This window comes from Empidonax traillii, unplaced genomic scaffold, assembly GCF_003031625.1.
Source record: "Empidonax traillii isolate 1590-97213 ecotype Southwest subspecies unplaced genomic scaffold, ASM303162v1 scaffold2495:size42636, whole genome shotgun sequence".
NCBI classification, from domain to species: domain Eukaryota; kingdom Metazoa; phylum Chordata; class Aves; order Passeriformes; family Tyrannidae; genus Empidonax; species Empidonax traillii.
This window is the reverse complement of record NW_020957688.1, coordinates 786-15,928: the sequence shown is the minus strand read 5'-3', so window position 1 is coordinate 15,928 and position 15,143 is coordinate 786. Positions and strand designations below refer to the sequence as shown.

The following is a 15,143-nucleotide window of genomic DNA, read 5'->3' as shown; positions in this document are numbered from 1 at the left end:
GCCCAGGGACTACAACCCCCACAATGCCCCGCGCCCCGCCCCGTCCCCGGGCCGGCTCGCGGAGGCACGGCGGGATCTGATTGGCGGAGCGGGCGGCGGGGCCGGGGCGGCGGCGATGGTGGCCGGGAGGGGCCGCGCGGGGAGCGGCGGCGCCGCCATTTTGTGTGTGAGGGGCCGGGTCGGGGGCTCCTCCACGGCCCCTCCGCGGCCCCTGCCGGTGCTTCCTCTCCCGGCGTGTCCTCTCCGGGAGGGAGCCGAGCGCGGTCTCTGCGCTGCCCGGGAGGGGAGGGGCGGCGCCGCGGCCTCACCGGCCGCTCCCCCGTCAGCGCCCCGGGCCGGGGGCCCAGCGCTGCCCCGGGCGCCTCACGGGGCCGCGAGGGCCGGGGGGTCGAGGTTACCCCGCGATCTGAGGCGGTGGGGCGGGGGAGGCCCTGCCCGGGGGCTCCGCTGCGGGGCGAGGGCTGGGGGGGGATGTTTTTGTCTCAAAATGACATTAATCAGCATTTTGATGTTTTTCGGCAGCCGCAGCCCGAGCTGGTGCGGGGCTGGTCCCCCGTGAGGAGCAGCCGGGGGAGGAACTGCGCAGTTTGTGTGGAAGTTTGGGGCAGAGAGTGCTGGGGGGGGTCTCATAACACCGCATGGGGGGAGGGCAAAAAAAAAAAAAAAAAAACATTCCTCGCGTTTAATCCTTTTGTTTCGTACATTTCAGCCAATTCCCGGCGGGATCCGAGCGGGATCCAGTGGATCCCGGCTAACATGGCCTCCCCCGGGGTGCCGAGAGCCTCAAAAACAAAAGCGTTTCTCCTTTCCCGGGGCCGGGGGAGCTCCTTGGCCGGGGACGGAGGGACAGACCCCGCGTTCCGAGGGGCCGATGCCGCTCCTGGGGCTGGGGAAGCCCCTCTGGGCATTTTTATTATTTTTTTCACTGTGCAAAGTAAAAAAAAAAAAAAAAAAAAAAAGCTGGGGGAAAAAAAAAAAGGTTTTTTTTTTGGAAGCGCTGTTTGAGCTCTCAGCAGCGTCCCCACGGCTCCTCGGTGGAACTTCAGCTCCCGGCTCTGTTTTTCCCTCGGCAAAGGCCATTCCTGTGTGTGTGGGGCTGGGTTTAAGGTGTGAAACGGGGAGATTTGGGAGGCTCCTCTCTCAAGTGTGAGCTGTGCTGTCAGAGGTGGCCCTGCCGGTTCAAACCTGGCTTATTTTACATTAATGCACTTGCTGGGATGTTTGTTTTTTTTTTTTTTAATTAGATTTGTTGTCACGACTCTGCTGACAGTTTTTTTGCCCCCGTGTTGTTTGAGCAGGTCCTGAAAGCTTCTCATGGAGAGGTTGTGGCTGCCCCTGGATCCCTGGAAGTGTCCAAGGCCAAGTTGGATGGGGCTTGGAGCGACCTGGGCTGGTGGAAGGTGTCCCTGCCCGTGGCACGTGGGACTGGATGGGCTTTCCAATCCAAATCATTCCATGAGATTTTTGTATCCCAGCTGCATTTCTGGAGCTGGGACCTGAAAATCCCATTTCAAGTTGTTTTTTGCCAAACTGATTTGATTTGCCAAGCCTGCCCAGGTGCTTCAGGGTTTGTGGGGTGGAAGGAGCAGGAGGGGAGCAAAATCCTGAGGGGCTGGAGCTCCCAGCCAGGGTTTGGGTGTGCTTCAGATGCACCAAGAGCTGCAGGATTTTGGTGGTGGCCACACCAGCTGCAGACTGTCCTAATTTTTTACCAAAATTCTTGCTCATCTCACACCAGAGGCACCAGGATGTTCCCAGCAGCTCCATGAGAGTGTCCTGGAAGGTAAAGCCAGTGAAGGGAGGTGCAGGTAAAGTCTGGCAGGACGTGGAGGGGCTGCCAGTGCTGTGTCCTGGGTTATAACTCAGGGTGGGCTCAGGCCTGGATTGGGACATGGGACAGGATTTGGGGCTCCCCTTACCCCACTGCAGCATTACCAGGCTGATTCCTCCTTTTATTTCCAGTGTTTTCAGGGATCTGCTCTGTCCCAGAGGAGTGGCTGTTCCTGCAGGGGGGATATGGGGTATCCCAAATTTTGAGTTGGTCCTGTGTTTTCTGCCTCTCCCCAGGACAGAATTTCAGCTCAGTAATTCCTGAAATTTGTTTTCCTCGGCAAACAACCCCCCTGGGAGGGGAGGGGCTGGGAAAGCCCTTTGCCAGAGGGTCTCCCAGTGCCCTTTTTTTCCAAGGCTGATGCCCCACTCCATCCATGGAGTGGTGGTGAGGTGATTCCTGCCCATGGAGTCCTGGAATGGTTGGAGTTGGAAGGGACCTTAAAGCCCATCCATTCCATGGGCAGGGACACCTCCCACCAGCCCAGGGTGCTCCAACCTGGCCTTGGACACTTCCAGGGATCCAGGGGCAGCCACAGCTTCTCTGGACAACCTGTGCCAGGGCCTCACTGCTTTCCCAGCAACCAAAACCAACCCAAAATAATTTCATGATTCCAACCTTTTGCTCCCAGGCTGATTCCTGCTGCCACTGGGCTCCAGTCAGCTCCAGCCTGGCTCTGAGCTCCTGGGAAGTTTTGGGATGGGAAACTCTCCTCCTGGCCAGGGATGAGCTCCCTGTCCATTCCTGACCCTTTGGAGGTTCCAAAGGTCCCCAAATGCTGTTGGTCCCTGCCAGCAGGGGGTTTGGACTCAGGAGCTGGAATGAGCCCTTGGGAATGGGATAACCTGGCTCATTAAAACAGCAGAATGAAGCAGAAGCTGGTGGAGCCAGAGCACGTTGGAGAGTTGATCATTAGGGTCCTTTTTTGGTTTGGTTCTTTTTTAAGGTCTATTTTTTAAAGCATTGGCAGAGAAAATATTTATTGGGGGGTGTTGAACACAGGGTTTGGGGTAAGTGGATAAAGGGGAATATCCCCTTGGATCAAGGTGTCCCCATGGACCAGAAGCCAGGGCCCTGTGGGACCCAGCCCGGTGCCATCGCACAGGGAGAGAAAACGGGAATGCCGGAGAGGGAATCGCTCGGCAGGGACAGAAACCCCTGGGATGGAGGAGGAGGGGACAGCGCTCGGCCCCTCTCCCATCCCGCGGGATCCCATCCCGATGGATCATCCCCGTGCTGCGGTGATGTCACGGCAGAGGGAAGGGGCCGGTGGCTCCCGGGCCCGTTTCCTCCCCCCGCCGGTGCCCCAGAGAGGGGAGGGTTAAACCCGGGACCCTCCCCCGCCCCGGCGGCTCCCTCGGCTGCGGTGACCCCGAGTGCGGGACCGATCCCCCTGCACCGGCAGCGCTGGGGACACTCCTGTCCCCTCCTTCCCCCCTCTGTTCCGCAATAAACGCTGTTTTTCTCCCGCTGGAGCTTAAACCTGGTTTAAGCCCAGGCTGGGTTTAAACCCGGTGTGACCCTTCCAGCCCCTCAGCGCTGCCCCTTTGACCCCCGACTTTGTACCAACCCACCTGTCGTCCCCTCCTCCCCTCGCCCTAAACTCATTTTTCTATAAAAGCCTGTTTTTCTCCTGCTTTAGGGAGGTTTGGCCAGGCCAGGGTTAAAAATCGGCCTGACCCTTCCAGCCCCTCAGCGCTGCCGCTTTAACCCTCGACTTTGTCCCAACCCACCTGTGCTGGGGACACCCCCGTGCCCTCCTCCCCAAGCCCTCTATTTTTGTGTAAAAGCCCTCCCCCCCAAATTCCTGCGGGCAGGATCCCTGTCCAGGCCAATCCCGGCTCCTGCCTCAATCCCAGCTTCCGCCTCTCCAGGTACAGCTTCCATTAACTCACTCCAATTCCAAGCCCCATTGGCCTTCGCCTCCACTTTTTTACCCCTTAATTTACCTGTTCCCCCCCCCTCCCCCCCAAAAAAAAGAACTTCACTGCTTGGAGCTTTTCCTGCTTTTCCCTCCTCCTCCCCGCCTCAGGTGCAGGAGGGAGGTTGAGCCATCGCCTTCCCCTCTCCCTGTCAGCCATTTCAGGGGCCAAGTGCTGACTACCAAAACTTTTCCTTGGGCTGCTCCAAAACTTCAAGGCTTTTCCCTCACTTGTAGCTTTAAGCAGATTTATAGTTTCATGTTTTTTAGGCAATTTTTGCCCAGATTTCAGTTGATGACCTGGATTCCTACAGACCTGGGAGGAAACAGAGTCAAGTTTAAGTGAGCCTTTAGGCAAACAGACCGACCTCAGGTTACTCCTACCTCAGTGAGTGTCCATCACACACCGTTTCACCCCCTTTCCAGGATATTTTTAACTATTTCAGCAGAATTCAAAGTGAAAATAAATGGGGGGGGGGGAGGGAAATAATAACAAAAAAAAGTGTTAAGTGGGGAATTACAACTAGTTTTAATCAAACAACAATTATAACATAATGAAAATAATCCAGGATGTATTCCCTGCTGGAATGCCATCCTGATTATTTTCTAGAAATCACACCGAAACCATTACAGTTACAAGTAATTAAATTTATTAGACCTCTATATTTTTTATAGTCAGTTTTGGCCAATTTACAGCTTTCCTGGGGAATTTTTTTCCTTTTTTTTTTTTTTCTTTTGGTTTAGACACAAAAAAAAAATAAAATAAAATAACCCCCAAAACCAGATATCACCAATACATCAACCCCCCCCTCGCCCCGTCACAGCCACCTAAAAAAGGGGGAGCCCTCGCCTCCCCCCACCCCCAGCGCTTCAGCCCCTCAAAAAGGGTCCGCGGCGACTCTGTACAAGGACTGTGTGTTCCACCCGGGACTGTAAAAACCCCCCCGCGCCCCCCCGTGCCCAGTGTCACTCCCCCGGCTTGCAGGGGCCCTTCTCCTGCCGGGGCAGCTCCTGCTCCCGCAGCAGCCGCAGGTTCTCGGCTCGCAGCCTGTCCACCTCCCGCTCCAGCGCCTGCACCCGCGCCGGGTCCGCCGCCTCCCCGCCGGCTTTTTTGCTCTCCATCCTCAGCCGGTTGTTCTCCTCCTCCATGCGCGACAGGCACTTCTCCAGCTCCAGGTACTCCTTCACCAGCTCCTGCTTGCTCATGTTCTGCAGGCTCTCCACATGGTACCGCTCGTAGGTCTCCGAGAAGTCCCTCTGCAGAAACTCGCTGCCGTCCCCCCCCATCCCGTCGCTGCCCCCGTCCTCGTCCGCCGCCTCGTCCAGGAAATCCTCCTCGCTCGTGTCGTCCGACTTGGCGGCCGCTCGCCGCGGGTACAGCCCGGTCTTCAGGTCGGGCTCCTCCTGGTCGTGGTCCTCCATGAGGAACTGCGTGGTGTTGTATGGGGCCACTGGCTGCCCCTTGGCGAACATCTCCGCCCGCAGCCGGGAGGCGCGGAGGCTCTGCCGCTCGTCGAACTGCTGCTTCTCCTCCCAGCTCAGCTTCGAGTACGGCTTCCAGCGCCGCTTCTTCTTCGACGGCCGCCGACGGTGCTTCTTCTTGCCGGGCCACTCCTCGGCGCGCCCGACCGCCCGGTACCGCGGGCCGAGGCCGGGACGCGCCGCTCCGCCCGCAGCCGCCGCCGGCCGCCCCTCGGCGCCGCCCGCCTCCACCTCCGCCCCGGGGGGCGGCAGCCGCCCCGCATCGCCGTCCTCCGCCGGCGCCTCCGCGGGCTGCGCCTCGGGCTCGGGCTGCGCCGGCGGCTCCGGCTGAGCCTCAGAGCGAGGCTCCGGTTCGCACTGGGGCTCCGGCCCCGCTTCCTCAGCGGGCGCCGCGTCGGCCATCGCGGCTTGTGCTCGGCTGCGCTCGCTCCGGACTGAACGGGGCGCTATCGGCGCCTCATGGGGGCCCGGCCCCGCTCAGGCCGCCCCGGCCATGGCCCGGCGGGCCGGGGGGGTGGTTAACGCCGCCGGGCCCGCCCCCCCTCCCGCGCGCCCCGCACGCTCCCGCCGCGCCCCCGCTACCGCCGCTCCACCCCCTGCTGCCCCGACCCGCGCCCGCCGCCGCCCGCTCCGAACTGCCGCTCCCGGCCCGACGCCGCGCCTTAAGTACCCGCGCGCGCTGAGACACGCCCCGCGCAGGCGCCGCTCCCGCGGCCCCGCCCCCGGCCGCGCGCCAGGCCCCGCCCCCGCCCAGCACCGCGAGCCGCCGCCGCCTCGCGGCCAATCGGAGGGCGGCCCGGGGGCGGGGCCGCGCGCCGAGACACGCCCCCCTCCCGGGATTGGTCGGCGATTGGCGCAGGAGAACGTCAGTCACGAGCGGCTCAGCCAATCGCGAGCGGCGAAGGGTGGGACCGGGCCGTACCACGCGCGTGAGGAGGGGGGAGCCTCCCCGTGCGCGGCCCCGCGACCTTCAGGCGCGCGCCACCCCCCCCCACTCCCCCGCCGGCCCCGCAGTGGGACCGCCCCGAAAAAAGAGTCCCCGCAACGGGCGGAGGGACCCGCGGGCGGTTCTGCGGCTCCGGGACCGTCCGCCCCAGCACAGCCCGCCCGGGCCCGGGGGGTTCCGGGGGGTGCGGGGCTGGGAGGGGGAGGGGGAGGGCGGAAGGATCCCGGGGCTGTGGCGGGTGCGGTGGCCGCTGCAGCCTGCGGAGGGAGATGTAAACAAACCTAAGCGGGAAGAAGTCCCTCCTTAAAGACGCCGCGTCCCTTTTTTTTTTTTCTTTCCAGAGGCGGCGGGGGCTGCGCTCCCAAAGCCTGGGGGGAGGGGGAGGAGGGGGGGATAAGGCGGAGCGGGGCCTTGTCCTGGTCCCTGTCCCAGTCCTGGCCCTGGTCCCAGGCCCGGGCCTGCCACCCCCACTGGCGATGTCCCCCTGGGGCCCCACGTCCGGGGGCGGGGCTGGGCTGGGGGGGCCCCACGGCCTTGGGGGGGCCGGGGGAGAACAGGGGGGCAAGGGGGCCCGCTGTGGGACACACGGGGGGGGTGGTCGTGTGTGTGTCACCCGCTGTGTCACCTGCCCTGCCCAGCCCCCCCGGCCCGGGGGTGGTGCTGGCAGAGGCCTGGTGGCACCGGGGGGTCCCCGCGGTGGCACCGCCACCCCCCTCGCCTGGGGATGGGACCCGGCCTTGGGGGATGGTTGGGGACTGGGGACAGAGCAGGGCAGCTGCCCCCGAGACCCTCTGATATGGAGGGGACAGTGGGTGGCCAGTTGGGGCCAGCGGGGTGGCCTGGCTGGAGCAGGTGGCCCGGCTGGAGGGGGTGACCATCTGGGAACAGCGGGTGGCCATTTGGGGACAGTGCGTGGCCAGGCCAGGCCAGGCCGCGGGGCCCCGTCCCCTCCCCGCACAGGGCACAGGCGGCGGGGCTGCACCGAAAAGGCAACTTTAATCGAGGCAGGCTCGGATGGTGCCCCAGCACCCCGCGGTGTCCGGGCGGCTGGTCCGGCTGTGCGTGGATGGGACCCCCCGGATCCCGCGTGGATCCCGAGCGATCCCGGCCCCGCTCCCCTCGGGGCTGGCCCTGAGTGACAGTGGTGGCGTTGGTGGCTCCCGGGGGCTCCCCCCGCCCGGGGTGGGTCCCGCCCGCGGAGCCCCCGTGGCTGGTGAGGCGATGGGTCCGTGGAGCTCCCCCGGCTGGTGCCAAGCGGGATGGATGGGGTAGGATGGGCTGGCAGCGGGGCCGTGGTGGGCACCTCTTGGTCACCTGTTCCTGCCCTGCCAGCGGCGCAGCAGCCACTGGGTGAGGAAGGGCCAGGTGGCCAAGAAGAGCAGCGTGCGGGGGGACACCGTCAGGGGCCACGGGGACGTCACCTGGCAAGGGGACAGAGAGGGGGGCGTGGGGGGGGGCATAGAAATGGCACCAGTGTCACCAAACAACCCCCCCGGCCCAGCCCTCCGCTGCTCGGTGGTACTTCACATCCTTCCTCTGGAGATCATCAGCACCGTCCCTGGTGTCCCTGGGGATGTCACCTGCCTCCCACACTGTGTCTCCAGGCCCCCGGGGGCCATGAGGTGGGGGATGGGACAGCAGGGCCACCCCACAGAGCTGCCTCACCCTCAACTCACCAGTGGAGCAAGTGCGGGGTCGGGCTCTGTCCCAGCCGTGTCCCCCTGCAAGACAGGACAGGGTCTGGGGTGTAGGTGGGATTGGACCCCCTTCCAGTGCCTGCACCCCCGGGAGAGGGAGGGAACGGGCTGAAGCGAGCCCATGTGGGGCTCCTGTGAGGGATCCACTGGCACAGCCGGGCCAGGACCCCAGGGGCAATGGGAATGAGGGAGCAGCAGCTCCCTGCCTGCACCCTGGGGTAGATCAGCCTCGGCCCCGCCAGGAGGTGCCACCACACCCCGGGGTGTCCCCACCCCCTCGGCCACCGGTGCCAGGGCCCGGAGCCGAGCCCTGCCGGCCCGGGGTGGTGTCCCGGCCCCCCTCGGCCGGTACCTGTGGCCAGGTGAGCGTCTCCAGCCGGCTCAGCCGCTCCCGCACCCGCCGCAGCTCCTCCTGCAGGGCCCGCACCGCGCTGGCCACGTGTGCCTCCAGCTCCGGGCTGAGCTCGCCGCTGTTCCCGGGGTCCTGCTCCCCCCGCGTGGGCCGGACATCTGGGGGGCACAGACACGGGTGGCACGGCAGGCTGGGCGAGCCCGCCAAGGAGCCCCGGGGCTGGCACAGCCCACCCTGCACCGGCAGCAAGCGATGGCTCCCGTGGAGTGCCACACACTGCCCACGCCACGGCTGCCCCCAGCACAGCACAGCCCAGCCCCACAGTCCTGTGGCACCGGGGCTGTCCCCAGGGCCAGCAGTGCTGGTGGCAGTGGGTGATCTCCAGCCCACGGATGTGGCAGGTGCAGTGGTGCACGTGGGTCACCTTGTGTCACCGGGCACAGGCAGGACACTTGGCTGGGGCAGCTGCCTCCCTGCCCACCCCCTGAGTGCAGCACCCAGGGACAGCCCAGCCTGGCCAGATCAGCCTCGGTACAGCTCCATTCCCAAGGTCAAGTAGCCCAGTTTGTGAGAACAGTAACAGGGGAAGGTGATGGCACCACCCCTGCAATGCCACCCTGGGGCAGCAAGCCCCCCAAATGTATCTGGGGACAGCACAGAGGGTGGCAGGAGGCTCCTTGTCCCCTCCCCACAGCGCAGGTGGTGCCCCTAGGCACTGGCAGCAGTGGTGGGTGGCACCACAGTTACAGGGTGTCCCCCAGACCTCCAGGGGCACAAGGCCCAGTTTTCACCCCCTGCCCTCCTGGGAGAGCCCACCCCTGGCAGCACCACACCCAAAGGCACTGTGAGGAACAGGCAGTGGAGGGGCTGTGTCCTGGAGGGGTAAAACCACCACACTTGGGGACCAAGAGGTGCACAGAGGGAACACTCAGGGCTTCCTGCAGCTACTGATGACCCATCCCTGGGTGCTGGAGCCCTGTGAGTGGTGGTAGCGCCTGCCCCCATCTCACCCCCCCAGAGCCTCCCAGGCCAGCCCTGCCTGCAGGGGGGAGCAGCAGGAAAGGGCCAAGGCTGCACCCACCTCTCTGAGAGCCCAGGGTTCCGAGGTCAGTGCTGCTGCTCCCCTCGGGTCTTCTGCCTTCGCCCCTTGGCCCCTGCCCAGCACCCCGGGGCTCCAGGGGCTCAGCCCCAGCCTGGATGCCGTTTGGGGTGAGGCCCCCTGGTCCCCCAGCCTGTGTGAGGGGAGGAGAAGAAGGGCCCTGAGACCCCACTGCCCTCCCTGGGGCTGGGGGGCACGGTGGTGATGCCAGGGCAGCAGTGGTGCCCCTCTCTGCCTTGTGGTGGTGGGGAGAGTGGCTGAGTGAAGCTGAATACCGCTGGTAACACCAGTCAGCACCCAGTCTGGGAGGTGACAGAGCTCCAGAACCTGAGGGAAGTGAGGTGCCCAGGCTCCAGATGGCAAAAGAGGGGGGGCTGTCCACAGTGGACATCTCAAGTGCCAAACCAGGAGGCAGCTGCAGGAGAAGTGGCAGGAGTGCAGCCCAAGTGCCAGCACCAGCCCCGTGTGGGGCCGCTGGTGTTGCTCAGGTGGCCCAGCAGAGTCACACCCAGGAACCAGGGGGGCTCCTCAGCCTCCCCCAAGGGACAGGACCAGGCCCCAGGAGTGACACAAAGCACAGACAGGTGCACTGGGTGGCAACACAGGTTTTGTGAGGCTTGCTGGGCTCCCAGGAGCGTCTGTGCAATGTGGAGGTGTCTGAACAGTGTGGGGATGTGCCTGAGCAGGGTGGAGGTCTCTGTGCAGTGTGGAGATGCCTGTGCAGTTGCAGATGTGCCCGTGCAGCCCAGGCAGGGTAGGGCTGGCGGCCGGCAGAGCCTCCAGTGCTCCCCAGCCCCCCGTTACCTTGTCGGGCTCCCCCTGCTCCAGGGTGTCGCAGTAGGTGTCCCCCTCGGAGTCACTGGTCACCTGGCTGCCCTCCAGCCCCTTGGTGGCAGGAGCCAGCCCAGCTCCTGCAAGGGAAGCAGCCGGCTCAGCCACGGGCAGGGCAGGGGGTGGTGGCCGTGTCTCAGGGCCAGCAGGTCCCCAGGTGGGCAAGGAGGGCCCTGCGTGCACAGGGGGAGGCAGGAAGAGAAGGAAACTGAGGGGCAGAGGGGGAGGAAACTGGCTCTGTTAACACCACCCAGCTCGTGGCTGTGAATCCAAGGACTGAACTCCCCCTTCTCCTGCCCACAGTGTCTGTTCACACCCCCCCAGCCCCGGGGCAGCCCCTGTCCCACAGGCAGGGACGCTGCCAGGGCACTGCCAGCTCCGGGGCCCCGGGCTGGGCACGGCCAGGACCTGCTCCCTGACCATCTTTGCTCCCGGGGGAAAGGCTGGAGCGGCGGGAGGGACCTCCCTGAGGGAGGGAGCACCCTGCCCACCCACCCCAGGCACAGCCAGGGGCCCCTCGAGGGTGGCACAGCGAGGCCGTGGGCACGAGGGCTGTGTGGGGAAAATCAGGGCTGAGCCAGGGAGAGCCAGGGCTTGGCCCTGGGAATTCCAGTGCCGAGGAAGGGGCGGGCTTGGCTCGAGCCGAGGGAGAACATCCTCATACGGATCGTGGACCTTCCAGGGGGATGTTTTCCCAGTCACCCTCCCTTCCTGCCTGCAGTTTAGACCTCTTTGCAGAGGTACAAGCGAGGCAGAGTCAAATCCTCACACCCAGGGTTCCCCCAGCACGGAGAGCTGGACCCAAGAACAGCCCCAGGTTGCCTGGAAGCACTGGCAGGGCTGGAGCAGGGGGGCCTGGAGCCAACAGCTCTGTGGGTGGGTGGAGGCCCAGCCCCGGTGCCTCCTCCATGGGGTCTCTGCTGGGTGCTGGACACACCAGGGAGACCAACCTGGCACGTGCTGCCCGTCCTGCTGCTCCCCGAGCACGGATTCCTCAGGGCACTCCGGGCTGCTCCCGGGCATATCCTGGATGGGGCCGTCCTGCTGTTCCCCGCTGTCTGCAGGGAGGGAACAGGCACAGGATGATTAACGTGCTGTGGTGTCCTGGCAGCGCTGGCTCTGGGCTGGGCTCAACACTGCTGCCCGGGGAACCAACACAAACTATGCCAGCCAGCAGGGTCTGCCCTGCACAGACCACCCGCGGGTGGCAGGGGTGTCCCTGTCCCCGAGGCCCCCCTGGAGGCAGCAGGCAGAGGGCTCAGCGCTGGGTGACAGCTGGGTAAACACTGCCAGGTGACTGTGTTGTCCCCTGGCAGGGCCCACGGCCCAACCCACCCCAACAAACGGCCTCACGCAAGAAGCACCGGCTGCAAGCGCCTCGTCTGGGCAGCAACACCCCAAGAGGAACCTCCTGATGGGGCCCCAGCCCTTCCCACCACCCCCCTGGAGCCCGTGGCGTTAATCCCAGCCCTGCTTCCAGCAGCCCCCAGGACTTTGATCCCTGCTCCTGGGTGGGCAGGTGTGTGGCAACGCTGCCCTGCTGCTCCTTGCCTGCACTTCTCTGCTGCTCCCAACCTGCCTTTGCCAGCAGGGCAGGACACGGGACCCCCAGAGCCCACTGAGGGGGCACAGGGGTTAGTGCCTGCTCCAGGGTTCTGTCTGCCCCCTGCTCCAGGGTTCTGTCTGCCCCCTGCTCCAGGGTTCTGTCTGCCCCCTGCTCCAGGACTGTCACCAGGTCAGGCAGGGTCCTGTCACCTCCCACAGCACCACGGCAGGACAGACCCGGCTCCAACCAGCCACGTTCCCAAGACTGTGATGAAAGCACCGCTCACTGGAGATCTGCTGGGACCTGCACCCACCCACTGGGGTCCAAGTGCTACTTTACAGCGTGTTGACTTTGTAACCAAACAAAACCAAGCCTGCCCAGACTCCCACCTCTGCCCTCCAAGAGCACCTGCCGGAGGCCCCTGCCACGCTCTGCGCCCTGAAATCCCCTCTCTGCTCTGGTTTGGGGCAACCAAAGCTGCAATCCCTCAGTGTGCAGGTGGGTTGGGGAACCTTTAACACCAATGACTCAACAGCTCCAGGAGTTCAGTGCTTTACACACCGTCCCAGCCACCTCGGGCTCCACGGGCACTGCCAGGTTAAGGTTTAAGTGACAGTATCATCTGTCAGTGGCACTCCCAAGTGGATAATGCCCAGGAGTTTGGGCCCAGCTTGTACAGCCCAGTGAAAAACTGAGCCTGTTTGCCTTTTAAAGGGATCCAGCATCCACATGGAGAACAAAGCACCTGGGTACCACGGGAAGGAGAGGCCACCCCGAGGCCAAGCCTTACAGGGAGCAGGGAGCTGTCAGGGACAGGCAGGGAATGAGTCTGTTTGTCAGGGCTCTCCCAAAGCACTGACAGCTCACACACCTGCTATGAAAATGCCTTGAAAACTCCTGTGCTGCTGAGCTGACCCACCGGTGACACAGCACAGACAACAACACCTTTCTGAGCCCCCACATCGGCCCCTTGCTCCTCTGGGTGCTCCTCACCTGTCAGATACACCCAGGACAGCCCAGAGCCAGCGGTGGGACAGACCCCCAGCACCCTCCCAGCACCCTCCCAGCACGAGGCAGCAGCCTGAGGCATGGAAAGGGCTGGGAAGGATTCTCCTCTAGCACAGCCCGGATTAAATAATCCCATTTCTCAAGCCCAGTTTCTCCACATCCACTCCGTGCAAAAACTGGCTGGTCTATCCAGATGTTTACATCAGATGACCTGGAGGTGAGCCAGAGCCAAGGGAAAGCTCAGCCTCCCTGGGAGCTGATCCCTGCTCCACTGTTTACAGGGATTGGGGCCAAGGGGCACTTGGAAGCCAAATCTCAAACTCTCACTGCGAAGTTTTGCAGAGAGAGAGAGAGAGAGCCCAGACTGAAGAGACACCTCTGTGACACAACGGGACACTTGGGGTGCCCAAACAGCCCCAGGGCAGCAGCTGTGCAACAGCAGGGGCGTCAGGTGGGCTGTGGTATCCCCTATCCCTCAGGGAGCAGCAGCAGGACGTGTCCCGGGGCAGAGCAGAGCCCAGAGGTGCCGGCTGTGCCGGCGCAGCCCCAAGCAGGGCCCGGCAGCAGCGCAGCTCCGGCAGGGGAGCAGAGAGGGGAGGGATGCGCCGGGCACAGCCGGGGCGCAGCAGCTCCCACTCACCCCCTTTCCTCTTGAAGAAGGACTCGGGGGGCCGGGGCATGTCGTGGATCACCTCGTAGAGGGGCTCGAAGTAGCGGAACATCTCCCGCGTGCTCTCGTCCATGGGCACGGTGTCGATGACCTGCGGAGGGACGCGGCTGGACACGGGCGGCCCCGGCAGCGCGGCCCGGCCCCGCCGCCCGCCCCGTTACCTTCTGGGCCACCTTCTTCATCTCCGCCACGTACGCGGCCATCGCCTCCTCCTTGGACATCCCGCCCAGGCTGTGCCACGCGTCCCTGCGGGGCCGGCCGGGTGAGCGCGACCCGACCCGGGACACGGGCCGGGACCCAGCCCGGGCACCCCCCGCTCTTACCACTTGTACCGGCCGATGGGGTCCCAGAAGCCGGGCCGCGGGCCCTGGCAGCACCCCGCCGTCGCCTGCTTGTAGTAGCTGTAGAAGCGCAGCATCTCCTCGTAGGAGGGCCGGTACGCCCCTGCGGGACACGGCTCAGCGGGGCCGCCCCGGCGGCGCGGCCGCCCGGCCCCGGCCCCGGTCCCGGCCCCGGCCCCCCCACCTACTCACCGCTCCGCGGCAGCCCCTGGATCACCTGAACGGCGGCGCGGAACTGCGCCCCGCAGCTCGGCTCCTCCATGGCGGGACCGGCACCGGCACCGGCACCAGCCCCGCACCGGCACCAGCCCCGCACCGGCACCAGCCCCGCACCGGCACCAGCCCCGCACCGGCCCCGCTGCGGCTCCCTCTGTGTGGGGACAGCGCGGGGCCAATCAGCACCCGTCTGACATCGGCCCTGGCGCGCCGCGCCCAATCAGCGCTCGCCTTTCATCGGCCCCTCCAATCAGCGCCCGCTCCCCGGATGGGACGCCCCGCCCCCTCCCCCCCACCGCTCCCGGCGCTGAGCGCGGTGCGGGCGCCCCCTGCCGGTGGGTGGGGGGAAGGTGCGGAGGGGGTGTCCCGGCGCCGCCTTGCGGGGATGGGCGGTACTGCAGGGACCGGGAGAGGGAGGGGACAGGGAGAGAGGGATGGGGGGACAGGGATAGGGGACAGGGAGAGAGGGATAATGGGATAATGGGACAGGGAGAGAGGGATAATGGGATAACGGGACAGGGAGAGAGGGAGAGAGGGATAATGGGACAGGGAGAGAGGGATAGGGGGACAGGGAGAGAGGGATAATGGGATAATGGGACAGGGAGAGTGGGATAATGGGGCAGAGAGAGAGGGGTAGGGAGAGAGGGAAGGGCACGAGAAAGAGGGATAGTGGGACAGGGAGAGAGGGATAATGGGGCAGGGAGAGTGGGACAGGGCACTGGGATAGTGGGATAGAGCAGGGGAAAGTGGGATAGTGGGGCAGGGAGAATGCAGTGGGACTGTGCTCCAGTGCTCCGTAACTCTGCACCAGGCACAGGGACAGCGCTCAGGGACAGCACACTGGGATGTTCACCCACCTGGGCTGTGCAGCAGGACAGGGCAGGTGGGAAGTGTGGGGGCACAGCGATTCTCGGGGACACTGGCACAGGTTTCCCAGAGAAGCTGTGCCTGCCCCATCCCTGCAAGTGTCCAAGGCCAGGTTGGATGCGGCTTGGATAAATCTGGGCTCGTGGAGAGTGTCCCTGCCCATGGCAGGGGGTGGGACTGGATGAGCTTTAAGGTCCCTTCCAACTCAAACCATTGTGGGATTCCATGACCAGGCACTGGGCCCACCCACCAAGGGGCTGAGGGGAATGGACTGAGGGCTTGGGACACTGCACTGGAAAACTGGGATGAAGTATTGGGACAGTGCACTGGGGAACT

General features: G+C 64.7%; 2 protein-coding genes across 3 annotated transcripts; both read right to left on the bottom strand.

The window, feature by feature from the left end:
* Positions 1-4,379: 4,379 nt before the first annotated feature.
* Positions 4,380-5,865, bottom strand: LOC114071984 (protein HEXIM1-like). Its single transcript, XM_027909889.1, has one exon. It carries the CDS (start codon positions 5,634-5,636, stop codon positions 4,719-4,721), a length of 918 nt encoding a protein of 305 aa, XP_027765690.1. The 5' UTR covers positions 5,637-5,865; the 3' UTR covers positions 4,380-4,718.
* A 1,292-nt stretch (positions 5,866-7,157) lies between these two features.
* ACBD4 (acyl-CoA binding domain containing 4) lies at positions 7,158-14,037 on the bottom strand. 2 transcript variants are annotated; one of them, XM_027909893.1, is made up of 10 exons: positions 13,917-14,037; positions 13,707-13,827; positions 13,545-13,629; positions 13,354-13,474; positions 11,110-11,217; positions 10,133-10,239; positions 9,311-9,461; positions 8,230-8,387; positions 7,857-7,901; positions 7,158-7,601 (listed from the first exon to the last, which is right to left on the bottom strand). In XM_027909893.1, the coding sequence occupies exons 1-10, from the start codon at positions 13,984-13,986 to the stop codon at positions 7,491-7,493; spliced, it is 1,077 nt and encodes a 358-aa protein (XP_027765694.1). In that variant the 5' UTR covers positions 13,987-14,037; the 3' UTR covers positions 7,158-7,490. The 2 variants fall into 2 exon arrangements, with proteins under 2 accessions (XP_027765694.1, XP_027765696.1); XM_027909895.1 differs by having other exon boundaries at positions 13,942-14,019.
* Between the last annotated feature and the right edge of the window lie 1,106 nt (positions 14,038-15,143).